Genomic DNA, 27,510 nt, shown 5'->3' with positions numbered 1-27,510 from the left:
ACACATTGTATACTGTAAACTTATACGATGTTATATGCCACCTGTAATATCAATTAAAAAAATAAGGTTCCCTTGCTGAAACCGGTTTGGCTCAGTGGATAGAGCGTCGGCCTGCGGACTGAAAGGTCCCGGGTTCGATTCCGGTCAAGGGCATGTACCTGGGTTGCGGGCACATCCCCAGTGGGAGATGTGCAGGAGGCAGCGGATCGATGTTTCTAGCTCTCTATCTCTCTCCCTTCCTCTCTGTAAAAAAATCAATAAAATATATTTTTTAAAAAATAAGGTTTCCTTGAAAACTTGTTGTCTCTTAATATAAACTTATGCATTTATTTTAAAATAACAATTTATCATAATACGTAATGGACACAAGTTTATGGTGATACTGTTGTACATAACAAAATATAATTTACATGCCCAAGCACTAAATTAGTCAAATTAGCCAAAGTTAGAGAAAAGGAAATATGTGCATTCCTGTTTAAGTTGAATAGTCAACTCTTCATCACTTGTCCTGAAGTTGATTTCTTTCTCTAGAACTTGAAGCAGTAAAAACATCCCATGTTAACATGAAGTGGGGTGATTTGGAATTTCAGTGAAAACTGGGGAGCCCCAAGCATCTTCCTTTGCAGAATATACAGCATGTTTCCCGCTAAGTCTGCACGTACGGGATCTCATTACGGCCTCGCAATGGAAGATGAGGGCAGGCAAACGCACATCCACTTAGTTTAAAGCGGAAACCTGAAGCTCAAACCCGTTGCATGACCTATCCAAGATCACGCTCTGTAGGGCCAGCTTCCCAGTGTAAATCTTTTCGGATTCCAACACTTCACACAGCGTCTTCCTACAGTGGGGTTTGTGGGTCCGCTGTCCAAGGAGGATTAGTCCCTCTTCAAATGAGACACTCCAGTATCCTAAGAGCTTTTCATCCCCCAGGTTGTTGAAACGGTAGTGAGGATAATATTACAATTCCATGTTTTGGTTGATGAGCTTAGAATCATCGGGAGAGAAGTGAGGTGAGGAAATGACCAATTGGACCCACCTACTTCGAAGTATCCATCTTATATCAGAGCCACAGAAGTGGGACCTCATGAAGAGGGCTGTGGTCCAGCAGGGGGCGCCACAGGGAGAAGCGCTACGTCACCTGAGCTTCCTCACCTGTCTCCCTCCTCCCAGAACCTCCTTCTCCAGGAGTAGCCTGCTCTCTAAGGTCCCCAGGTCTCAACACCATGGCCACCGCAGATGCAAAGGAGACCTTGCTCTCTCAAAAGATAAAGAGAGATGCTCTGAGGGAGGGGAGAGGAGTGGGGGGGGGAGGGTCAATTGGGGAAGGCAGGGGACATCTGTAATACGTTCAACAATAAAGATACATTTTTTAAAAAGAGAGAGAGATGCTCTGAATTGCAGATAGGGATAGGACGTGGTTAAGTGATTGAAGCAAAGTGGCCTTGGTTAAATCACATTCATCTTTTAGCCTCAGTTTCCCATCATGAAAATGGGTTAAATAATATTGTCTCCACTTCTGAGGACAGTTCTGAGAATTAAGTAGCATCGTCTCTGCAGGGCAATTGACAGTGACTGGCACACAGTAAGCACTCGATACATGCCAGCTTTTATAATCTATTTAATATTCGTGGGCTTCTGTGTCTCAAATCCTGGGCTAGTTCTGGGAGCACAGAGATGGGCTTGCTGCTATTCCCTGTCTTTGAAAGTTTCCATGGTGCTGGGTGGAATGATACACACAAATATCAGTGCTCTCAAGATGTGGACACATGAAAAGGGGCATGGCTGCTGTAGCTTGGGGTGCACCGGCCAGGCCTTCCCTCATTCCTATATTCCAGGCGTTCTCACCAGTGTTCCTCCCTGCCCAGAGGACACTTGGAAGTTTCTGAAGACATGTTTGTGTCTGTTCAAACTGCAGGAGAGAGAAATGGGCTATCATATCTAGTGGGTCAAGGCCAGAGATGTTGCTGAACATCTTACAGTGCGCAGAACAGACTGTACCACAGAGAAGGAGCCAGCCTCAAATATCAATAGTTCAAAAATGACAGCGTATTCACTCGAGAAGCATTTATGGAGCACCTACTTGCGCCAGGCACTCTTTTAGATACAACTGGGGGAGTGGGGGGGAGGGAGGGCGCGGGGGATACAATGTTGAACTAATTAGACATGACCTCTGACCTAGGTGGTTGCATTTGAGAGGGGAAGATGTGGATATTAAACCACTAATCACGCTAATGAATATATGATAAATTGTGATGAAAGCTATGAAGAAAAAGAAAGGAGTTTCTATTAGGGCTTATGGTAGAGATGGTGACTCAGGGTGGGGAAATTGGGGAAGGCTTTCCTGAGCAGGTGCTATTTAAGGCCAGACCTAAGGATGTGTCGGAGCCGGTGCTCCAGGTAGAAGCAGCAGCAGGTACCAAGTTCCTGAGGCCCACGCGTGCTTGGTTTGTTGCAGGAGCAGCCAGGGAGCAAGTGGGGCTGGAGAGCTGAGAGGGCTGGGGGACAGAGGTGGAGATGAGCACGGAGGGAACCACACTGGGGTTTGCACTGCATCCTAAGGCTATAAGCAGAGAGGTGACCCTTTATATTCTCCCGTCACAGAGATCCCTCTGGCTGTTGAACAGAGGCAGCTGGTCTGGGGGCGGAGGAGGGGGGGGGACACATCCTTGAGGGGGGCCTGACTTGCATCCACAAGCAAGGGGGTGGGTCAACACTTGGGAAGAGCAGAATGGGAGAGGTGAAGGTGGCAACTGCATCTCTGAAGCTTCGCATAGAAACATTAGCCCAGGTGGGGCCCCTAAAGTCTGGAGATCTCCCCAGCAACAGCCATGCTCTGCTCTCCAGGTCTTTTAATCACCTCTCTGGGCTCTGGCCCTGCCTTGGGGAAACCAAAGAATGTGGCACAGAGGGGACCATTAGGCAGGAATGACAAACAGCTGGGAGGCAGGGGGTGGGGGACTCAGGAAGTGGAAGCTAAATAAAGGAGGGGAAGGAGGATAGGGTCTCTGTGGGTTGGGAGGTCCTGGCGGACACTAGTGGGCAGAGGGGTTGGGCTGTGGTGTGGAGGGTCAGTACCCCCAAACCCTGGCTGTTTGCACCCGCCTTTTGGCATTTATTCCTATTTTCCATCGCCAGATAAGCTAAGGATGGCTTCTATTATTGGTCCTTTGAGAGAAAAGAAATGCAAGGTGCTTTTTTGCGGGGGTGTGTGTCTGGAGGAATCTGGGGTCAGGCAATGAGGCATTCACCTTGACTGCCAAATTTAAGGGGCCACCAAAAATGTAGGGATCAAGATAAGTCCCATGTCATGAAATATTTTTAAAAATCAAAATTAATGCAAAACTTTCCTAATGAATAACATATCAACATTTGAAATAAAGACAGCATACAATACAGCGCTTTCACAGCCCTGCCTCACGCCGTGGGGCCTGGAATACGCCACTTACAGAAACAACACATGTTCACTAGATCCAACCCTTTAGACTGTTTTCCACGTACAAAACAACTGATAGCAACTAAAGGAGTAAAAATAAGGTTTATTTAAACGTCAGAAGGCGTTGACGTTGGTCAACCAAATGAGAACAAGTTGTTTTTTTCTCTGATGATACAGGGAACCACACTCAGATATAAGCCAAACACCCCCTTTGCCATCAGCTCTTTCAAATTCATACAGTATGCATTCTTACCTGCTTTCCAGGACAACCAGTATATTTCAAGATGATTCCAGATCTGTGATTAGCTAAAGAGCACAGGAAATCAGGGAAGGCTTTCCTGAGGAGGTGCCATTTAAGGTCAGACCTGGGGATGTGTAGGAGGAAGGAAAGGGTGCTCCGGGTTGAAGCAGCAGCGTGTGCCAAGCTCCTGAGGTCAGAGTGCACTTGGTTTATCGCAGGAGCAGCCAGGGAGCTAGTGGGGCTGGAGAGCTGGAGAGGGCTGGGGGATAGAGTTGGAGATGAAGGGCTATGCCAACCACATGGCAGTTTGTACTGTGGCCTGCGGCTATCAGCGGAGGGCCACTTAAACATCCCTCACACATGACAACTCAAGAGAGACAGTCTTATCTTCTGGGAGCCCTTCACAATTTATAGGGGAGGCAAAGAATGTTCCCGGATACTTCTGATTAACAATGTTAGATCTTCATGATGTAACCCAGGAACCTGGCTTTAAAAGGAGTCACACTTTTCTTTAGGGCAAACGGCTTCATGTTTGAACATGACACTTCCATATAGTGCATCTACAGCCAGAGACCCTACAGCCAGTTTTGTCGAGCTTACGACATGTCTCCTCAGTTCTTAACCACCTGAGAACAGCATATTTATCGCTTTGGGCTCATCTCATTGCTGCCAGCTAACATTGGTCTTCTCTTTCCAATCTAGATCTTTATTCCTTCTTGGAAAAGATGGGCCTCCCCTGTGTATGTTTCTGAGCCCCAGCTCTGACCATTGTGGGGGCAAGACTTTTAGCTAACAGACTTAATCTCTTTTTTTTTAAGATATGTTTTTATTGATTTCAGAGAGGAAGGGAGAGGAAGAGAGAGATAGAAACATCAATGATGAGAGAGAATCATTGATCGGCTGTCTCCTGCACGCTCCCCGCTGGGGATCAAGCCCACAACCCAGGCAAGTGCCCTGACCAGGAATCGAACCGTGACCTCCTACTTCATAGGTTGACGCTCAACCACTGAGCCACGTGGGCAGGGCAGACTTAATCTCTTTATATCTCAGTATTTTCATCTTCAAAATGGAGCTAATTTGGCCTCCCTTGTGAAATAGAAGAACTGATATGTGTTAAGCATTTAAGACCATACGGATCATTAGACATCAGGAAATGCAAATGGAAACCACAATAAGTTACTGCTAGAATAGCTACAATAAAAAAGATAAGTTCGTGTTGGTGAGAATGTGGAGAAATTGGAATCCTTTTACACTGCTGGGGGAGGGGGGGCCGGATGTAAAATGGTGCAGCCACTTTGGAAAACAGTCTAGCAGTTAGTTTCTCAAATGATTAAACATAAAGTTACCATCGGACTCATTAAGTCCACTGGGGGCAGGTATATACCCCAAATGGTGATGTGGGCATCCCCTCCTCCGTGCCACTCTCAGGCACAGGAAACAGGAAGAAGTTGACACACAACTTCTTGCCTTCTTAATGAGGTCATTACCCCAGTGAATCGAAGAGGAACGAGGTCAACCAGATTGGGGAGGGGGGGGTAGGGGCAGGGTGAGGGGGGAGAGTACATCTTGAGTTTACAGAGCACTTGCTAAGGGTGGAGGTAGGGGGAGTTCACATATAGGGATCATCACTGATGAAGCATAAATATATACATTTTACAGACAGAAGACTGAAGGGTCTTCACCCACCACATTCCCTGCCGTGAAACCAGCCCCTTTGGGAGCTCTGGAGAAGAAGCCTGCTGAGGACGGTCCTCTTCATGGCGCTCTTCAGCTCCTTGTTCCTGAGGCTGAAGATAATGGGGCTGAGGAAGGGCGTGAGGACTGTGTAGGTGACGCCCATCAGGGTGTCTCCTTCCAGAGACTGGGGACCCTTGGACTTGAGGTAGATGACAGAGGCGAAGCCATAGTGCACGACCACCACAGTGAGGTGGGACGCGCACGTGGAGAAGGCCTTCTGCCGGCCCTCAGCCGAGGGGATCCTCAGGATGGTGGCTATGATGGAGGCGTAGGAGAGGAGGATGAGGAGGCAGCAGCCCAGCAGGGCCATGATGCACACCAGGCCCACGCCCAGGGCCACGGTGGACACGTTGCCCCCACAGGCCAACTTCAACAGTGGAAGCGCATGACAAGCAAAATGGTGGACCTCGTTGGGCCCACAGAAAGGGAGGTGGAAAATGGCCATTGTCACCACCAGCCCCATGACCGAGCCACCAGCCCAGGACCAAGCCACCAGGCAGGCGTAGCCACGGGGACTCATGAGCACGCTGTAGCGCAGGGGGTGGCAGATGGCCACGTAGCGGTCATAGCCCATGACCGTGAGCAGGAAGGAGTGGGTGAAGCCAAACGTGAAGGAAAAGAACATCTGGCTGGCACAGGCCACGAAGGCGATGGAGTGGTGGGCGGAGAGCAGGTCGGCCAGCATGCGCGGGACAATGGCGAAGGTATAGAGGATCTCGGAGATGGAGAGGGCACACAGGAAGAGGTACATGGGCGTGTGGAGGCTGCGCTCGCCCCAGATGGTGGTCAGGATGAACAGGTTCCCCAGCAGCATGAACAGGTACATCAGCAGGAAGAGCAGGAAGAACATCAGCTGGAGGTGGGGGAAGGGGGAGAAGCCGATGAGGATGAATTCAGACACAGAGGTGTGGTTCAGCCCCAGCATGGCGGTCATACCTGGTGTGGGAGAGAGGGGAGAACTCTAGTGAGTTCTACCTGGGAGGGCTTCCCTGAGGGGCTCCTCCACGTCTTCATGTCATGGTTATCTTATCTGCAGTATAACATGCACAATAATGGTCTGTGCTTCACAGAGCCACTCCAGGTTTCAGTAAGATCATGCATTTCCAGTGCTTACCACAGGTCATAGCACATAGTAGGAATGCAATAAATAAATAATAATAATTATTATTACTACTACTGTTAAATCCCATTGTTAGGAACTCAGGGTCTCTATTCAGCTCCACCTGGATGGAGCTGGTACTGGACAAGGGGTCACTACCCGACGTGCACAGAAGCCAATACGATGGCACTGGCTTTGAGAAAAGGAAGAGCTTTTATTTGTGAGCTCAGCCAGCAAGGAGACAGGAGGCCAGGCTTGAATCAGTCTACTCGATCCAGGTTGTGGGGCAAGATTTAAGGGGTTTCAGCATGAGATCTTCAAGGACAATGGCCCCTTCACCTCTTAAAGGATCCCAGCACTTAGGTTCCGGTCATGTTCTGGTCCTTCGGTTCTGTGGGGTGAGCAGTGGAGGGTTGAAAAGTGTTACTGGTTTGAGCTGGTTCTGCAGTCACAGAGACCCCACTTTAGAAGTTGTCATGGCCCCGGGTCATTTTTCTAAATTGGAATGGAAATTTAAAAGGAAAGCAACACTTCAGTCTTTAAAAAAAATTATTATTTTGGAATTTAAAAATATTCTCTCCCAAGGATATTTTTCAAGAGAGGAAAAAGAGAGAGAAAGAGAGAGAGAGAGAGAGAGAGAGAGAGAGAGAGAGAGAGAGAGAGAAACATAGATTGGTTGCTTCCTGTACACGCCTGGCTGAGGATTGAACATGCAACCTAGGTATGTGCCCTGACTGGGAATGAGCCTGCAGCCTTTTGGTGGATGGGATGACGCTCAAACCAACTGAGGACCCACCCAACCAGTGCAATGGGATATGTTTTTTCCATTATTTTTTTAATTACAGTTTATATTCAACATTATTTTGTGTTAGTGTCAGGTGTATAGCAGAGTGGTTAGACAATCATATACATTACAAAGTGTTCCCCCTGGTATTTCCAGTACCCACCTGGCACCATACATACTTATTATAATAGCAGAGGCCCGATGCACGAAATTTGTGCAAGGGGCTCTGCCTCGCAGCCCTGGCTGCCTTGGTCCTCCCAGCCCCGGCTTCGTCCTGCCTTCTTTGGCTGTGTACCCAGAAGTGGAATCACTGGGTCATAAGGCAGTTCTAATTTTTAATTTTTTGAGGAACCTCCATACTGTTTTCCATAGTAGTTGCACCATACGGTGAGATCTTTAATATATTTTTTGGATTTGAAAATACTGGTGCTGGTTGGAGTTCGCCTTTGAAAGGATAATGCAAATTCTGTGATCACTGTGCTCAAATCTGCCTGAACTGCTGTTGGCAAGGCTTAGTACGTATCAGGGGCTGGCTTTTTTCTTTTCATACAAAAACTCTACGTGTTATCCATATGAGTTAAACGTTTTTGAGAAGTTTTTTAAAACAGTGCTTCAACAACACTGGGTTGATTCCTTAGTCTATTTGATCCTTAGTTTTCTCATCCCTTAAAGGAAGTTGGTCATAATAACCCCTACCTGACAGGGTTGTTATGAGGATTACATAAGACAAACACATAAGGGGTCTTACACAGCGCCTGGAATAAACAATGGAAAGTTAAGATTGAGGGCAGGCACACGTAGTCAGAATTGGATTCTCTTAAAATGTAGCAACCACCCTAACTGGTTTGGCTCAGTGGGTAGAGCATCGGCCTGTGGACTGAAGGGTCCTGGGTTTGATTTCGGTCAAGGGCACATGCCTGGGTTGCGGGATCAACCTCCAGTAGGGTGTGGGCAGAAGGCAGCTGATCAATGATTCTCTGTCATCATTGATGTTTCTACCTCTCTCTTCCTTCCTCTCTGAAATCAATAAAAAAATAAATAAGTAAAAAATGTAGCAACCTATGGTTGTATCTCTCTTTTAACTGGTGCATTTAATGCATTTATCTTTTTGGTTATTACTGTTCTTTTGAACTTAATTCTGTCACTTTATTTAATACCTGAGCTATGTGTTAATATATCAATAAAATATCTAATATATACATACACCTACATATGTATATGTAACATATACAAACACAAAAATATGCACTTGCTCTTATTCACTAAACCAAACACACACACACGCACACACACGCACACACATACAGAGACAAAAAACGACAACACAGTAAGAACATGGAATTGTCACCTAAAAGGACCTTGAGTGAGGCATAAAGGAAGTCTAGGTAAATTTCCAGGTGCCAATATTGCCAAGACCCAGGTTACCTGACCACACTGCAAAACATTGGAAATTAATATGAAGAGGGTACCTGACAGTTCCCATGTACTTGGAGCACAAATATTAGGCTGAACCTTTGACAGTGGCATGGTAACATATGACTCACTAATATTTGGGCTAAACCAAAATTAAGAAATTCTAAGAGCTGAATGATAATGAACAGTTGAAATGACTAAATGAAATGGATTATGCCTGGAATAGAAAAAGGACACCAGTGGGAAAACTGGGAAAATTCTAGTAAGATCTGTAGTTTGCTGAGTAGTATTATGCCAGTGTTAATTTCCTGGTTCTGATCCTTGCACGGGGGTTCTGTAAGATGCTGGCATTTCAGGAATTTGAATGAGGGGGAGCACAAAAATTTCCTTTGTTGTTTTTGCAACTTTTTATAAGCTTAAAATTAAAGAGAAAAATAGTTTAGGAACACAAGGCACCGTCCAAAGTAGCACCAAATATATCAAGTATGTACAATTAAGTTAAATAAGCACACACAAGACCTCCACAGAGAACAATTAAACCTCTAATTAATAGAAAACACAGCAGATAATATAAGTAAATGGGTGAAATGGAAAGACAATATCATAAAGGTGTTAATTCTCCCCAAAATTTAATGTCTACATTCAATGTAATATTCTAAAAAAAAAAAAAATCAGTTGGATTTTTTGAGAAAGATAATAAATGTATTCTAAAATTTCTATGAAAAGATAATGATCCATGAATGACTAAGTCACCTTGACATGGAGAGTGAAAGGAGGAGGGGGAAATTGCCTTCTGAGAACCTGAGAATTCTACAAACGTCTTGGAAATAAAGCAATGTAGGGTTATTGCAACGGAAGACAAATAGATCAGTGGCTTGGAATGGAGACTTCAGACATGGAGCCGCTCACATATGGTTATGTTCACACCACAGGTAAATCAGAAAATGACAAATTTCTCAGCAGATGCTGTAGAGGAGAGTATCTCTCTATGTAGACAAAAACAAAAATTGGGCTTTCAATTAGTACCCTGTACAAAGAGAGGACTAAGATAGATTAATAACCCAATTGAATGATAAAAACATAGCTAATAAAAGAAAGTATAGTGGAATCCTCGTGATCTAAGGACAGGAAATGAGTTCTTTAAAAGAAATAAAAAACACAAATCATAAATTAAAAAGGTTAATTTCACTACATCAAAATTATAAATCAAATTAGCATCATGGACGAAGTTAACAGATGACAGAGGGCAAGAAGATATTTGCAACATTGAGTGAGTCCTAGAGGTCTGCTGTCCACCACATAGCCTGTAGTTAACAATACGATGATGTGCACTTAAAATCGTGTTAAGAATATAGCCAATGTTTTATTACAATCATCAAACTTGATAGGAGACTAGATTTTACTTATTCCCACCACATACAAGAAATGGTAATTATGTGATGCCATCGAGGTGCTATCACTACAGTGGCAATCACATTACAATATGTAAATGTATCAAATTAACATGTGCATTTACACGGTTATATGTCAAATCTATTTCAATGAACACAACTTGCTAAGTGGGCAGACATTATGTTAAGTGTCTCACACACAGAAAAGTAAAGAACCACAAGAAAACTGTCAGAGGTGAGGGTATGACCTTGATTGTGGTGATGGTATCACAGGTGTAGGCATATGTCCAAAATTATCAAAATGTATACATTAAATATGCGCAAACTTTTGTATCTCAATAAACACTGACAGGAGATTCATATCTGGAGTCTATAAGGAATGCCTGCAAACCAATGAGAAAAAAGGCTGGAATTATAATAGGAAGTGGGAAGGGGTAGGCACAGGCGATGTGCAGAAGGGGAAACTCAATAGGCAAACAGGAAACGAAGACCTGCCCTTGCTCATTAGCAGTTAGAGGAATGCAGTTTAACACAGCAGCGTGGCATCGCGTCACCCCTGTTGGAGTAGCAAACATTGGAATGCTGGATGCTGCGATGTGTTGGCCCAGATGCGAAGATGAGTGAACTTCAGTCCTTCTAGCAGGTACCTGGGGGCTCATGGCCAATGAAGGGAGCACTTACCCTAAGCCCCGCAAACACTGCTCCTGCGTCTCCCTCTGAATGAAACACACAGGTCAGCGAGGGGACGCGGTCAGGAACGTTCACCTCAGCATCGTCTGTGTTGGCAGAGAGTGGGGGACAGTCTGGGAGACCCCACTGTCCGTGGGAGTAGAGAATTAAAATCTGGTGGAGGTGCGCCATGAGCCCTAAACAACATTTAGGGGGAAAAACAAGACGGACATAGCAATATGGATGGTTCCTACAAACATGGTACTGGGTTAAAAATTAGGAAAAAATCAGAGGCCTCCAGCACCGTATAACGCACCACAGTCAGAACGTCTGTGCAGCAACATACATTTTATAAGATTCACACAAGCGGAAGGACACACAGGGAACAAATTAAAATGCTGCCTGTTGGGGGTGGGGAAAGGAGTGGAACATAATGATAAACGGGAATAAATAGAACAAGATCATTGTGAAAATCATGATTTACTCAAAGCTCCTAAGTTTAAGTCCAAAAAAAAGGGAATATATATATTCATACTTATATATATCAATGATAAATACATATACCAATCATGTATACCACATATATATTTGGTAACAAGTTTTCAAATGCCCTCAGACAAGGTTTACTCCCAATATTACTAAGTCCCCTTCCACTTCCCCCTAGAAGATTGTCCCCTCAGAACCACTACCAGCCAAGGCTTGGAGGCCCCAGAATCCTATTTAGAAAATGGACAGTTTGGCTCGAGTGTCACGATGGGGTCCCTCGCCGAAACCGGTTTGGCTCAGTGGATAGAGCGTCGGCCTGCGGACTGAAGGGTCCCGGGTTCGATTCCAGTCAAGGGCGTGTGCCTGGGTTGCGGGCATATCCCCGGTAGGAGATGTGCAGGAGGCAGCTGATCGATGTTTCTCTCTCATCGATGTTTCTAGCTCTCTGTCTCTCTCCCTTCCTCTCTGTAAAAAATCAATAAAATATATTAAAAAAAAAAAAAAAGATAGGGTCCCTCATACATGCCTCTCCGTGCCCTGGCCCCAGCCCTGGCTCTGGCCTCAAGCCCTGTCTCCTGGAGCAGTGCCTGCCCATCGTCCTTCCTCTACGCCTCCTCCTGCTACTAGAATCTATTCTGTTCCCTGAGACACACGCAGGTGGTGAGTCATGCAGACCCAGGGTTCAAATCCCGGCCCCTACCCTCTGCTGGGACAAGCAGAGAACTGGCCTCACAGGTTCTCTGTGGGAACTGGATACCAAGTGCTCAACAGCGGATGTTCTCAAGACATGCTGCTGGCATTGCCGCCATCTTTCATGGTCACTGCTGGGCTGGTTGCACTCATCCTCCCCCAGCAGGTGACACCTATTGGCGCCATGACAGTCAGGGTTTCAGCCCCAGTTCCGGGCTCTTTCCTCTGGCTCTGCGGATGCCCCTCGGCCCCTGTCCTCGATCGCTGGGTCAGTCCGCCTCCTCCTCTCTTCTGGCTACAAACGGGCTCCAGGGTACCAGCTCCTAAATACCCAAATGTTACAAATACACACACAAAGGGCTCTCTCCGCTTCCTGTCTCCCTCTGGAGCTTTCCTGTGCCGCTCTTCCCAGGACAACCTCAGGAGGGTTGCAGGAGGCTCAGGGGGGCTCTCCAAGACACCTGCACAGCCTGGACTTCGGGGAGGAGAAGGGCCAGCGCCCTCATCCCAGGTCCGGGCTCCCAGCCAGAGCCCCAAGCCAGGCTCCCAGATCCTGTCCCTGTGCCCGTCCTCCTCGAGGGCACACGACTCGACCCACTCAGCTCTCCCTGCTTGTGCCTCTGGCCATAGCCCAAGCCCGGGCTCACAGAAGCGGACAGAGCCGAGCACAGGCTCAGTGCATAGGTCCCGAAACACAGTGACAGTGACGCCCAGGAAACTCTGAGCCAGAAGCAGACCCTCTCCCTGCATGTATCTACCGGGCGCTGCCCAGCCGCCTGCAGCTTGTCTGGGCCCGGGAGAAGCCGGGGACACACAGCAAGGGTACTGTGGTGGGTTGAATTACCCCCCAACCCCCAATTTAGGTCCTGCACTCACAGAAGTGGACAGGGCTGAGCACTGGCTCAGGTGCACAGGTTATGGAACCTCAACATGTGACCTTAGCTGGAAACAGGGTCTTTGCAGATGGAATAACACAAGGACAGAGATGAGATCATACTGGGTTAGGGTGAGCCCTTAACCAGCGGTTCTCAACCTGTGGGTCACGAACAATGAAAATACATCCTGCATATCAGATATTTACATTATGATTCATCACAGTAGCAACATTACAGTTATGAAGTAGCAACAAAAATAATTTTATGGTTGGGGGTCACCACAGCATGAGGAACTGTATTAAAGGGTCGCGGCATTAGGAAGGTTGAGAACCACTGCGGCTTCATCCAATGCCTGGTGTCCTCACAGGAACAGAAGGGGACACAGAGGGAACAGCATGGGAAGATGGAGGCAGAGACTGGAGTGATGCAGCCACAAACCAAGGAGCGCCAAGGGCCACCAGGAGCTGCCAGAAACAAGGAAGGACCCTCCCCAGCACCTTCAGAGGGAGCATGGCCCTGCCGACACCTTAGTTTTGCACTTCCGGCCTCCAGAACTGTGAGGGAATAAATGTCTGGTGTTTTAAGCCACTGGTTTGTAGCACGTTGCCACAGTAGCCAAAGAAACATATCCAGTCACACGCAACTACACAGACACGGACACGGACACAGACACGGACACGGACATGGACATGGACACAGACACGGACACGGACACAGACACAGGCACGGACACAGACACAGACACAGACACAGACACAGACACGGACACGGACACGGACACGGACACGGACATGGACACGGACACAGACACGGACACGGACACAGACACAGACACACTCAGTGCCGTCAGAAGCACGCACAGGTGGTGCACACATGCATGTGACACACCCAATGTGGCCCTTCTGGCTCCAAACTGCCCTCTCCCTCACCCTGGCACAAAGACCACTCCCTGCCTGGCACTGGACCTGGTGAGCATGGCTGCTGTGGGGGACAGGAACCCAGACTGGCTCACCCAGCCTGGGACTAGATGCTGGGGCTGCAGACTCCCCTCTCCACCCTACTCACTCCCCACGTCCATCCCTCAGCCAGGTCCTCACTCTGCTCCTCTTGGTTCTCCGTAGCCTGAATGCCTCTCCCTCTCCCTTCCAGCTCCCATAGCCCTTGTCACGTGTTCCTGGAAAAGGGCCCTGGAAACAGAAGCACTGCTTGCCTTGTTCTCTGGGGGACACCTGCCAGAAGCCTGGCCTGGGAGTGGGGGGGAGGGTGGCAGCAGTGGGTGGGCAGGGAGTTTTATCTCTGCGGGCGACAGCCCAGGGCTGGGTTCCCACAGGTCTCTCCCAGGAGCCTAGGGGTGTGGGATGTGAGGTCCTCTAAGTTCAAGAAGGATAGCAGGGGCCCTGAGAACTCTCCTTCCTTCCTTCCTTCCTTCCTTCTCCTCTTCCTCCTTTCTTCCCTCCCTCCCTCTTTCCTTTCCTCCTTTCATTCTTCCTTCTTCTCTCCTTTTCTCCCTCCCTCTTTCCATCATCCATCCGTCACATCTTCACTGAGCCCCGGCTAAGGAACTTGGTATGGATCTGAGAACCCAAAGAGAACTCTGCCATCGCCCAGCACTAAAGGAGCCCTCGTCTTGGGAGAGGCAGAGCTGGGTACAGACACCCACCTCCTTATGGTCAGATCTAGGTCACAGGAGAGCCACAGGAGGAAGTGGACCATCTTCCTAGCGGGGAGCTGAAGCCGAGCCTGGGAGGACACGTTTTCCTAGGGCTGTGTCTTAGAGCCCCCTCTCCCCACCTGCTTGGCCTGCTCCCTTCCCATCTTAGCAAATGCCAACCTTCCCATCTTAGTGAATGCCAACCTTCCCTCTGCCAGACCATCCCCCCATCTCAGCCAGAATCTCCACCACCCCCACTCCTCTGCACAGCTGTTCCAACACCATCTGGATTCCATCACTTAAGACTCAACTCTGGCCTCTTATGTCACCTTCACCACCCGCACTCTGGGCTGGCTATTACACCTCTATCTCTTGCCTAGATGCCTGCACAGCTGGTCTTCAACCCTCCAACCCCACCCCTTCAAGTCCGCACTCCGCAGAGCTGTTAGAGAAATCATGAGAGAGATCATGTCCCTCCCCTGCCTAAAACCCCCAACTGCTTCTCAGTGAGACTAGAATAAAATCTGAACTCCCCATGTGAGTGGTGGTCCCAGCCCACATCTGACCTTACTTCCCTTCATTCTTTTAGACACCACGGGGGGTGGGGGTGGGGTGGATACAATGTTGAACTAATTAGACATGACCTCTGACCTCGGTGGTTGCATTTAAGAGGGGAAGATGTGGATATTAAACCACTAATCACGCTAATGAATATATGATAAATTGTGATGAAAGCTATGAAGAAAAGAAAGGAGTTGCTATTAGGGCTTATGGTAGAGATGGTGACTCGGGGTGGGGAAATCGGGGAAGGCTTTCCTGAGCAGGTGCTATTTAAGGCCGGACCTAAGGATGGGTAGGAGCCGGTGCTCCAGGTAGAAGCAGCAGCAGGTACCAAGTTCCTGAGGCCCACGCGTGCTTGGTTTGTTGCAGGAGCAGCCAGGGAGCGAGTGGGGCTGGAGAGCTGAGAGGGCTGGGGGACAGAGGTGGAGATGAGCACGGAGGGGACCACACTGGGGTTTGCACTGCATCCTAAGGCTATAAGCAGAGAGGTGACCCTTTACATTCTTCCATCACAGAGATCCCTCTGGCTGTTGAACAGAGGCAGCTGGTCTGGGGGCGGAGGAGGGGGGGGGACACATCCTTGAGGGGGGCCTGACTTTCATCCACAAGCAAGGGGGCGGGTCAACACTTGGGAAGAGCAGAATGGGAGAGGTGAAGGTGGCAACTGCATCTCTGAAGCTTCGCATAGAAACATTAGCCCAGGTGGGGCCCCTAAAGTCTGGAGATCTCCCCAGCAACAGCCATGCTCTGCTCTCCAGGTCTTTTAATCACCTCTCTGGGCTCTGGCCCTGCCTTGGGGAAACCAAAGAATGTGGCACAGAGGGGACCATTAGGCAGGAATGACAAACAGCTGGGAGGCAGGGGGTGGGGGACTCAGGAAGTGGAAGCTAAATAAAGGAGGGGAAGGAGGATAGGGTCTCTGTGGGTTGGGAGGTCCTGGCGGACACTAGTGGGCAGAGGGGTTGGGCTGTGGTGTGGAGGGTCAGTACCCCCAAACCCTGGCTGTTTGCACCCGCCTTTTGGCATTTATTCTTATATTCCATCGCCAGATAAGCTAAGGATGGCTTCTATTATTGGTCCTTTGAGAGAAAAGAAATGCAAGGTGCTTTTTTGTGTGTGTGTGTGTGGGGGGGGTGGAGGGGGTGTCTGGAGGAATCTGGGGTCAGGCAATGAGGCATTCACCTTGACTACTAAATTTAAGGGGCCACCAAAAATGTAGGGATCAAGATAAGTCCCATGTCATGAAATATTTTTAAAAATCAAAATTAATGCAAAACTTTCCTGATGAATAACATATCAACATTTGAAATAAAGACAGCATACAATACAGCGCTTTCACAGCCCTGCCTCACGCCGTGGGGCCTAGAATACCCCACATACAGAAACAACACATGTTCACTAGATCCAACCCTTTAGACTGTTTTCCACGTACAAAACAACCGATAGCAACTAAAGGAGTAAAAATAAGGTTTATTTAAACGTCAGAAGGCGTTGACGTTGGTCAACCAAACGAGAACAAGTTGTTTTTTTCTCTGATGATACAGGGAACCACACTCAGATATAAGCCAGGCGCCCCCTTTGCCAACAGTTCTGTCAAATTCATACAGTATGCATTCTTACCTGCTTTCCAGGACAACCAGTATATTTCAAGATGATTCCAGATCTGTGATTAGCTAAAGAGCACAGGAAATCAGGGAAGGCTTTCCTGAGGAGGTGCCATTTAAGGTCAGACCTGGGGATGTGTAGGAGGAAGGAAAGGGTGCTCCGGGTTGAAGCAGCAGCGTGTGCCAAGCTCCTGAGGTCAGAGTGCACTTGGTTTATCGCAGGAGCAGCCAGGGAGCTAGTGGGGCTGGAGAGCTGGAGAGGGCTGGGGGATAGAGTTGGAGATGAAGGGCTATGCCAACCACACTGCAGTTTGCACTGTGGCCTGCGGCTATCAGCGGAGGGGTGATCATTCAGCTTGCGGCCCACTTAAACATCCCTCACACATGACAACTCAAGAGAGACAGTCTTATCTTCTGGGAGCCCTTCACAATTTATAGGGGAGGCAAAGAATGTTCCCGGATACTTCTGATTAACAATGTTAGATCTTCATGATGTAACCCAGGAACCTGGCTTTAAAAGGAGTCACTCTTTTCTTTAGGGCAAACGGCTTCATGTTTGAACATGACACTTCCATATAGTGCACCTACAGCCAGAGACCCTACAGCCAGTTTTGTCGAGCTTACGACATGTCTCCTCAGTTCTTAACCACCTGAGAACAGCATATTTATCGCTTTGGGCTCATCTCATTGCTGCCAGCTAACATTGGTCTTCTCTTTCCAATCTAGATCTTTATTCCTTCTTGGAAAAGATGGGCCTCCCCTGTGTATGCTTCTGAGCCCCAGCTCTGACCATTATGGGGGCAAGACTTTTAGCTAACAGACTTAATCTCTTTTTTTTTAAGATATGTTTTTATTGATTTCAGAGAGGAAGGGAGAGGAAGAGAGAGGAAGAGAGAGATAGAAACATCAATGATGAGAGAGAATCATTGATCGGCTGTCTCCTGCACGCTCCCCGCTGGGGATCAAGCCCACAACCCAGGCAAGTGCCCTGACCAGGAATCGAACCGTGACCTCCTACTTCATAGGTTGACGCTCAACCACTGAGCCACGTGGGCAGGGCAGACTTAATCTCTTTATATCTCAGTATTTTCATCTTCAAAATGGAGCTAATTTGGCCTCCCTTGTGAAATAGAAGAACTGATATGTGTTAAGCATTTAAGACCATACGGATCATTAGACATCAGGAAATGCAAATGGAAACCACAATAAGTTACTGCTAGAATAGCTACAATAAAAAAGATAAGTTCGTGTTGGTGAGAATGTGGAGAAATTGGAATCCTTTTACACTGCTGGGGGAGGGGGGGCCGGATGTAAAATGGTGCAGCCACTTTGGAAAACAGTCTAGCAGTTAGTTTCTCAAATGATTAAACATAAAGTTACCATCGGACTCATTAAGTCCACTGGGGGCAGGTATATACCCCAAATGGTGATGTGGGCATCCCCTCCTCCGTGCCACTCTCAGGCACAGGAAACAGGAAGAAGTTGACACACAACTTCTTGCCTTCTTAATGAGGTCATTACCCCAGTGAATCGAAGAGGAACGAGGTCAACCAGATTGGGGAGGGGGGGGCTAGGGGCAGGGTGAGGGGGGAGAGTACATCTTGAGTTTACAGAGCACTTGCTAAGGGTGGAGGTAGGGGGAGTTCACATATAGGGATCATCACTGATGAAGCATAAATATATACATTTTACAGACAGAAGACTGAAGGGTCTTCACCCACCACATTCCCTGCCATGAAACCAGCCCCTTCGGGAGCTCTGGAGAAGAAGCCTGCTGAGGACGGTCCTCTTCATGGCGCTCTTCAGCTCCTTGTTCCTGAGGCTGAAGATAATGGGGCTGAGGAAGGGCGTGAGGACTGTGTAGGTGACGCCCATCAGGGTGTCTCCTTCCAGAGACTGGGGACCCTTGGACTTGAGGTAGATGACAGAGGCGAAGCCATAGTGCACGACCACGACAGTGAGGTGGGACGCGCACGTGGAGAAGGCCTTCTGCCGGCCCTCAGCCGAGGGGATCCTCAGGATGGTGGCTATGATGGAGGCGTAGGAGAGGAGGATGAGGAGGCAGCAGCTCAGCAGGACCATGATGCACACCAGGGTCACGCCCAGGGCCACGGTGGACACGTTGCCCCCACAGGCCAACTTCAACAGTGGAAGCGCATGACAAGTCAAATGGTGGACCTCGTTGGGCCCACAGAAAGGGAGGTGGAAAATGGGCAATGTCACCACCAGCCCCATGACCGAGCCACCAGCCCAGGACCAGGCCACCAGGCAGGCGCAGCCACGGGGACTCATGAGCACGCTGTAGCGCAGGGGGTGGCAGATGGCCACGTAGCGGTCATAGCCCATGACCGTGAGCAGGAAGGAGTGGGTGAAGCCAAACGTGAAGGAAAAGAACATCTGGCTGGCACAGGCCACGAAGGCGATGGAGCGGTGGGCGGAGAGCAGGTCGGCCAGCATGCGCGGGACGATGGCGAAGGTGTAGAGGATCTCAGAGATTGAGAGGGCGCACAGGAAGAGGTACATGGGCGTGTGGAGGCTGCGCTCGCCCCAGATGGTGGTCAGGATGAGCAGGTTCCCCAGCAGCGTGAACAGGTACATCAGCAGGAAGAGCAGGAAGAACATCAGCTGGAGGTGGGGGAAGGCGGAGAAGCCGATGAGGATGAATTCAGACACAGAGGTGTGGTTCAGCCCCAGCATGGCGGTCATACCTGGTGTGGGAGAGAGGGGAGAACTCCAGTGAGTTCTACCTGGGAGGGCTTCCCTGAGGGGCTCCTCCACGTCTTCATGTCATGGTTATCTTATCTGCAGTATAACATGCACAATAATGGTCTGTGCTTCACAGAGCCACTCCAGGTTTCAGTAAGATCATGCATTTCCAATGCTTACCACAGGTCATAGCACATAGTAGGAATGCAATAAATAAATAATAATAATTATTATTACTACTACTGTTAAATCCCATTGTTAGGAACTCAGGGTCTCTATTCAGCTCCACATGGATGGAGCTGGTACTGGACAAGGGGCCACTACCCGACGTGCATAGAAGCCAATCCGATGGCACTGGCTTTGGGAAAAGGAAGAGCTTTTATTTGTGAGCTCAGCCAGCAAGGAGACAGGAGGCCAGGCTCGAATCAGTCTACTCGATCCAGGTTGTGGGGCAAGATTTACGGGGTTTCAGCACGAGATCTTCAAGGACAATGGCCCCTTCACCTCTTAAAGGATCCCAGCACTTAGGTTCTGGTCCTTCAGTTCTGTGGGGTGAGCAGTGGAGGGTTGAAAAGTGTTACTGGTGAGCGGTGGTTAGAAACAGGATAGGACCAGTTTGTGCTGGTTCTGCAGTCACAGAGACCCCACTTAAGAAGTTTTCATGGCCCCGGGTCATTTTTCTAAATTGGAATGAAAATACAAAAAGAAAGCAATTCTTCAGTCTTTTAAAAAATTATTATTATGGGATTTAAAAAAATTCTCCCCCAAGGATATTTTTCAAGAGGGGGAGAGAGAGAGAGAGAGAGAGAGAGAGAGAGAGAGAGAGAGAGAGAGAAAGGACATAGATTGGTTGCTTCCTGTACGTGCCCTGACTGGGAATGAGCCTGCAGCCTTTTGGTGTATGGGCTGATGCTCAATCCAACGGAGGAGCCACCCGACGAGGGCAATGGGATATTTTTTTCAATTGTTTTTTAAATTATTTTTTAAACTACAGTTTATATTCAACATTATTTTGTGTTAGTTTCAGGTGTAGAGCAGATCGGTTGGACAATCATATACTTTACAAAGCGTTCCCCCTGGTACTTCCAGTTCCCACCTGGCACCTTACACAGTTATTATAATAGCAGAGGCCCGATGCATGAAATTCGTGCAAGGGGCTCGGCCCTCCCAGCCCCGGCTTCGTCCTGCCTTCTTTGGCTGTGTACCCAGAAGTGAATCACTGCGTCATAAGGCAGATCTAGTTTTTCATTTTTTGAGGAACCTCCATACTGTTTTCCAAAGTAGTTGCACCATACGGTGGGATCCTTAATATAATTTTTGGATTGGAAAAATCTGGTGCTGGTTGGAGTTCACCTTTGAAAGGATAAAGCAAATTCTGTGATCACTGTGCTCAAATCTGCCTGAACTGCTGTTGGCAAGGCTTAGTACGTATCAGGGGCTGGCTTTTTTCTTTTCATACAAAAACTCTACGTGTTATCCATATGAGTTAAACGTTTTTGAGAAGTTTTTTAAAACAGTGCTTCAACAACACTGGGTGGATTCCTTAGTCTATTTGATCCTTAGTTTTCTCATCCCTTAAAGGAAGTTGGTCATAATAACCCCTACCTGACAGGGTTGTTATGAGGATTACATAAGACAAACACACAAGGAGCCTTCCACAGTGCCTGGAATAAACAATGGAAAGTTAAGATTGAGGGCAGGCATACATAGTCAGAATTGGATTCTCTTAGAATGTAGCAACCACCCTAACTGGTTTGGCTCAGTGGGTAGAGCATCGGCCTGTGGACTGAAGGGTCCTGGGTTTGATTTCGGTCAAGGGCACATGCCTTGTTTGCGGGCTCAACCTCCAGTAGGGGGTGTGCAGAAGGCAGCTGATCAATGATTCTCTGTCATCATTGATGTTTCTACCTCTCTCTCCCTTCCTCTCTGAAATCAATAAAAAAATAAATAAGTAAAAAATGTAGCAACCTATGGTTGTATCTCTCTTTTAACTGGTGCATTTAATGCATTTATCTTTTTGGTTATTACTGTTCTTTTGAACGTAATTCTGTCACTTTATTTAATACCTTAGCTATGTGTAAATATATCAATAAAATATCTAATATATACATACACCTACATATGTATATGTAACATATACAAACACAAAAATATGCACTTGCTCTTATTCACTAAACCAAACACACACACACACAGACACACACACACACACACACACAGAAAAAAAACAACAACACAGTAAGAACATGGAATTGTCACCTGAAAGGACCTTGAGTGAGGCATAAAGGAAGCCTAGGTAAATTTCCAGGTGCCAATATTGCAAAGACCCAGGTTACCTGACCACACTGAAAAACATTGGAAATTAATATGAAGAGGGTACCTGACAGTTCCCATGTACTTGGAGCACAAATATTAGGCTGAACCTTTGACAGTGGCATGGTAACATATGACTCACTAATATTTGGGCTAAACCAAAATTAAGAAATTCTAAGAGCTGAATGGTAATGAACAGTTGAAATGACTAAATGAAATGGATTATGCCTGGAATAGAAAAGGACACCAGTGGGAAAACTGGGGAAATTCTAGTAAGATCTGTAGTTTGCTGAGTAGTATTATGCCAGTGTTAATTTCCTGGTTCTGATCCTTGCACGGGGGTTCTGTAAGATGCTGGCATTTCAGGAATTTGAAGTAGGGGGAGCACAAAAATTTCCTTTGTTGTTTTTGCAACTTTTTATAAGCTTAAAATTAAAGAGAAAAATAGTTTAGGAACACAAGGCACCGTCCAAAGTAGCACCAAATATATCAAGTATGTACAATTAAGTTAAATAAGCACACACAAGACCTCCACAGAGAACAATTAAACCTCTAATTAATAGAAAACACAGCAGATAATATAAATAAATGGGTGAAATGGAAAGACAATATCATAAAGGTGTTAATTCTCCCCCAAATTTAATCTCTACATTCAATGTAATATTCTAAAAAGAAAAATCAGTTGGATTTTTTGAGAAAGATAATAAATGTATTCTAAAATTTCTATGAGAAGATAATGATCCATGAATAACTAAGTCACCTTGACATGGAGAGTGAAAGGAGGAGGGGGAAATTGCCTTCTGAGAATCTGAGAATTCTACAAACGTCTTGGAAATAAAGCAATGTAGGGTTATTGCAACGGAAGACAAATAGATCAGTGGCTTGGAATGGAGACTTCAGACATGGAGCCGCTCACATATGGTTAGGTTCACACCACAGGTAAATCAGAAAATGACAAATTGCTCAGGAGATGGTTAGAGGAGGGTATCTCTCTATGTAGATAAAAACAAAATCTGGGCTTTCAATTCGTGCCCTGTACAAAGAGAGAACCAAGAGGGATTAATAACTCAATTGAAAGATAAAAACATAGCTAATAAAAGAAAGCATAGTGGAATCCTTGTGATCTAAGGACAAGAAATGAGTTCTTTAAAAGAAATAAAAAACACAAATCATAAATTAAAAAGGTTAATTTCACTACATCAAAATTATAAATCAAATTAGCATCATGGACGAAGTTAACAGATGACAGAGGGCAAGAAGATATTTGCAACATTGAGTGAGTCCTAGAGGTCTGCTGTCCACCACAGAGCCTGTAGTTAAAAAAAGGATAATGTGCACTTAAAATCGCGTTAAGAATATAGCCAATGTTGTATTACAATCATCAGACTTGATAGGAGACTAGATTTTACTTATTCCCACCACATACAACAAATGGTAATTATGTGATGTCATAGAGGTGCTATCACTACAGTGGCAATCACATTACAATATGTAAATGTATCAAATTAACATGTAGACTTAAAATTTACACGGTTATATGCCAAATCTATTTCAATGAACACAACTTGTTAGAAGGGCAGAACTTATGTTCAGTGTCTCACACACAGAAAAGTAAAGAACCACAAGAAACCTGTCAGAGGTGAGAGTATGACCTTGATTGAGGTGATGGTATCACAGGTGTAGGCATATGTCCAAACTCATCAAAATGTATACATTAAATATGCGCAAACTTTTGTATCTCAATAAACACTGACAGGAGATTCATATCTGGAGTCTATAAGGAATGCCTGCAAACCAATGAGAAAAAAGGCTGGAATTATAATAGGAAGTGGGAAAGGGTAGGCACAGGCGATGTACAGAAGGGGAAACTCAATAGGCAAACAGGAAACGAAGACCTGCCCTTGCTCATTAGCAGTTAGAGGAATGCAGTTTAACACAGCAGCGTGGCATCGCGTCACCCCTGTTGGAGTAGCAAACATTGGAATGCTGGATGCTGCGATGTGTTGGCCCAGATGCGAAGATGAGTGAACTTCAGTCCTTCTAGCAGGTACCTGGGGGCTCATGGCCAATGAAGGGAGCACTTACCCTAAGCCCCGCAAACACTGCTCCTGCGTCTCCCTCTGAATGAAACACACAGGTCAGCGAGGGGACGCGGTCAGGAACGTTCATCTCAGCATCGTCTGTGTTGGCAGAGAGTGGGGGACAGTCTGGGAGACCCCACTGTCTGTGGGAGTAGAGAATTAAAATCTGGTGGAGGTGCGCCATGAGCCCTAAACAACATTTAGGGGAAAAAACAAGACGGACATAGCAATATGGATGGTTCCTACAAACATAGCACTGGGTTAAAAATTAGGAAAAAATCAGAGGCCTCCAGCACCGTATAACGCACCACAGTCAGAACGTCTGTGCAGCAACATACATTTTATAAGATTCACACAAGCAGAATGACACACAGGGAACAAATTAAAATGCTGCCTGTTGGGGGTGGGGAAAGGTTTGGGACATAATGATAAACGGGAATCCTATTGGCGCCATGACAGTGCAGGGTTTCAGCCCCAGTTCCGGGCTCTTTCCTCTGGCTCTGCGGATGCCCCTTGGCCCCTGTCCTTGATCGCTGGGTCAGCCAGCCTCCTCCTCTCTTCTGGCTACAAACGGGCTCCAGGGTACCAGCTCCTAAATACCCAAATGTTACAAATACACACACAAAGGGCTCTCTCCGCTTCCTGTCTCCCTCTGGTGCTTTCCTGTGCTGCTCTTCCCAGGACAACCTCCCTGCAGGGCGCTCAGGGGGGCTCTCCAAGCCACCTGCACAGTCTGGACTTCGGGGAGAAGGGCCAGCGCCCTCATCCCAGCTCCGGGCTCCCAGCCAGAGCCCCAAGCCAGGCTCCCAGATCCTGTCCCTGTGCCCATCCTCCTCGAGGGGACACGACTCGACCCACTCAGCTCTCCCTGCTTGTGCCTCTGGCCATAGCCCAAGCCCGGGCTCACAGAAGCGGACAGAGCCCTGCACAGGCTCAGTGCATAGGTTCTGAAACACAGTGACAGTGACGCCCAGGAAACTCTGAGCCAGAAGCAGACCCTCTCCCTGCATGTATCTACCGGGCGCTGCCCAGCCGCCTGCAGCTGGTCTGGGCCCGGGAGAAGCTGGGGACACACAGCAAGGGTACTGTGGTGGGTTGAATTACCCCCCAACCCCCAATTTAGGTCCTGCACTCACAGAAGTGGACAGGGCTGAGCACTGGCTCAGGTGCACAGGTTTTGGAACCTCAACATGTGACCTTAGCTGGAAACAGGGTCTTTGCAGATGGAATAACACAAGGACAGAGATGAGATCATACTGGATTAGGGTGAGCCCTTAACCAGCGGTTCTCAACCTGTGGGTCACGAACAATGAAAACACATCCTGCATATCAGATATTTACATTACAATTCATCACAGTAGCAACATTACAGTTATGAAGTAGCAACGAAAATAATTTTATGGTTGGGGGTCACCACAGCATGAGGAACTGTATTAAAGGGTCGCGGCATTAGGAAGGTTGAGAACCACTGCGGCTTCATCCAATGCCTGGTGTCCTCACAGGAACAGAAGGGGACACAGAGGGAACAGCATGGGAAGATGGAGGCAGAGACTGGAGTGATGCAGCCACAAACCAAGGAGCGCCAAGGGCCACCAGGAGCTGCCAGAAACAAGGAAGGACCCTCCCCAGCACCTTCAGAGGGAGCATGGCCCTGCCGACACCTTAGTTTTGCACTTCCGGCCTCCAGAACTGTGAGGGAATAAATGTCTGGTGTTTTAAGCCACTGGTTTGTAGCACGTTGCCACAGTAACCAAAGAAACAAATCCAGTCACACGCAACTACACAGACACAGACACAGACATGGACACAGACACAGACAAGGACACAGACACAGACACAGACACAGACACAGAAACAGACACAGACACAGACACGGACACGGACACGGACACGGACACGGACATGGACATGGACACAGACACGGACACGGACACGGACACAGACACACTCAGTGCCGTCAGAAGCACGCACAGGCGGTGCACACATGCATGTGACACACCCAATGTGACCCTTCTGGCTCAAAACTGCCCTCTCCCTCACCCTGGCACAAAGACCACTCCCTGCCTGGCACTGGACCTGGTGAGCATGGCTGCTGTGGGGGACAGGAACCCAGACTGGCTCACCCAGCCTGGGACTAGATGCTGGGGCTGCAGACTCCCCTCTCCACCCTACTCACTCCCCACGTCCATCCCTCAGCCAGGTCCTCACTCTGCTCCTCTCAGTTGTCCTCTCCGTAGTCTGAATGCCTTCTCCCTCTCCCTTCCAGCACCCATAACCCTTGTCACGTGTTCCTGGAAAAGGGCCCTGGAAACAGAAGCACTGCTTGCCTTGTTCTCTGGGGGACGCCTGCCAGAAGCCTGGCCTGGGAGCAGGGGGGCAGGGAGGGTAGCAGCAGTGGGTGGGCAGGGAGTTTTATCTCTGTGGGCGACAGCCCAGGGCTGGGTTCCCACAGGTCTCTCCCAGGAGCCTAGGGGTGTGGGATGTGAGGTCCTCTAAGTTCAAGAAGGATAGCAGGGGCCCTGAGAACTCTCCCTCCCTCCTTTCCTTTCGTTCCTCCCTTTCTTTCCTCCCTCCCTCCCTTCCTTCCTTCCTTCCTTCCTTCCTTCCTTCCTTCCTTCCTTCCTTCCTTCCTTCCTTCTCCTCTTCCTCCTTTCTTCCCTCCCTCCCTCTTTCCTTTCCTCCTTTCATTCTTGCTTCTTCTCTCCTTTTCTCCCCCCCTCCTTCCATCACCCATCCGTCACATCTTCACTGAGCCCCGGCTAAGGAACTTGGTATGGATCTGAGAACCCAAAGAGAACTCTGCCATCGCCTAGCACTAAAGGAGCCCTCCATCTTGGGAGAGGCAGAGCTGGGTACAGACACCCACCTCCTTATGGCAGAACTAGGTCACAGGAGAGCCACAGGAGGAAGTGGACCATCTTCCTAGCGGGGAGCTGAAGCCGAGCCTGGGAGGACACGTTCTCCTAGGGCTGTGTCTTAGAGTACCCTCTCCCCACCTGCTTGGCCTGCTCCCTTCCCATCTTAGCAAATGCCAACCTTCCCATCTTAGTGAATGCCAACCTTCCCTCTGCCAGACCATCCCCCCATTTGGCCAGAATCTCCACCACCCCCACTCCTCTGCACAGCTGTTCCAACACCATCTGGATTCCATCACTTAAGACTCAACTCTGGCCTCTTATGTCACCTTCACCACCACCCCTCTGGTCTGGCTATTACACCTCTATCTCTTGCCTAGACGCCTGCACAGCTGGTCTTCAACCCTCCAACCCCACCCCTTCAAGTCCGCACTCTGCAGAGCTGTTAGAGAAATCGTGAGAGAGATCATGTCCCTCCCCTGCCTAAAACCCCCATGGCTTCTCAGTGAGACTAGAATAAAATCTGAACTCCCCATGTGAGTGGTGGTCCCAGCCCACATCTGACCTTACTTCCCTTCATTCTTTTAGACACCACGGGGGGTGGGGGGGGGGCGAGGATACAATGTTGAACTAATTAGACATGACATCTGACCTCGGTGGTTGCATTTAAGAGGGGAAGATGTGGATATTAAACCACTAATCACGCTAATGAATATATGATAAATTGTGATGAAAGCTATGAAGAAAAGAAAGGAGTTGCTATTAGGGCTTATGGTAGAGATGGTGACTCGGGGTGGGGAAATCGGGGAAGGCTTTCCTGAGCAGGTGCTATTTAAGGCCAGACCTAAGGATGTGTCGGAGCCGGTGCTCCAGGTAGAAGCAGCAGCAGGTACCAAGTTCCTGAGGCCCACGCGTGCTTGG

At 48.0% G+C, this 27,510-nt stretch overlaps 2 protein-coding genes across 2 annotated transcripts; both read right to left on the bottom strand.

Moving 5' to 3' along the window:
- Positions 1-5,352: 5,352 nt before the first annotated feature.
- LOC132234105 (olfactory receptor 10H2-like) lies at positions 5,353-6,345 on the bottom strand. The gene has a single exon (XM_059695149.1). The coding sequence runs from the start codon at positions 6,343-6,345 to the stop codon at positions 5,353-5,355; it is 993 nt and encodes a 330-aa protein (XP_059551132.1).
- Positions 6,346-18,347: 12,002 nt separating this feature from the next.
- LOC132234104 (olfactory receptor 10H2-like) lies at positions 18,348-19,340 on the bottom strand. Its single transcript, XM_059695148.1, has one exon. It carries the CDS (start codon positions 19,338-19,340, stop codon positions 18,348-18,350), a length of 993 nt encoding a protein of 330 aa, XP_059551131.1.
- Between the last annotated feature and the right edge of the window lie 8,170 nt (positions 19,341-27,510).

Source organism: Myotis daubentonii, chromosome 5 (assembly GCF_963259705.1).
Source record: "Myotis daubentonii chromosome 5, mMyoDau2.1, whole genome shotgun sequence".
NCBI classification, from domain to species: Eukaryota; Metazoa; Chordata; class Mammalia; order Chiroptera; family Vespertilionidae; genus Myotis; species Myotis daubentonii.
This window is presented reverse-complemented; position numbering and strand designations above follow the sequence as displayed.

Coding starts and splice junctions, on each gene's coding strand:
- LOC132234105 (XM_059695149.1), bottom strand. CDS start 6,345: ATGACCGCCATGCTGGGGCTGAACCACACCTCTGTGTCTGAATTCATC.
- LOC132234104 (XM_059695148.1), bottom strand. CDS start 19,340: ATGACCGCCATGCTGGGGCTGAACCACACCTCTGTGTCTGAATTCATC.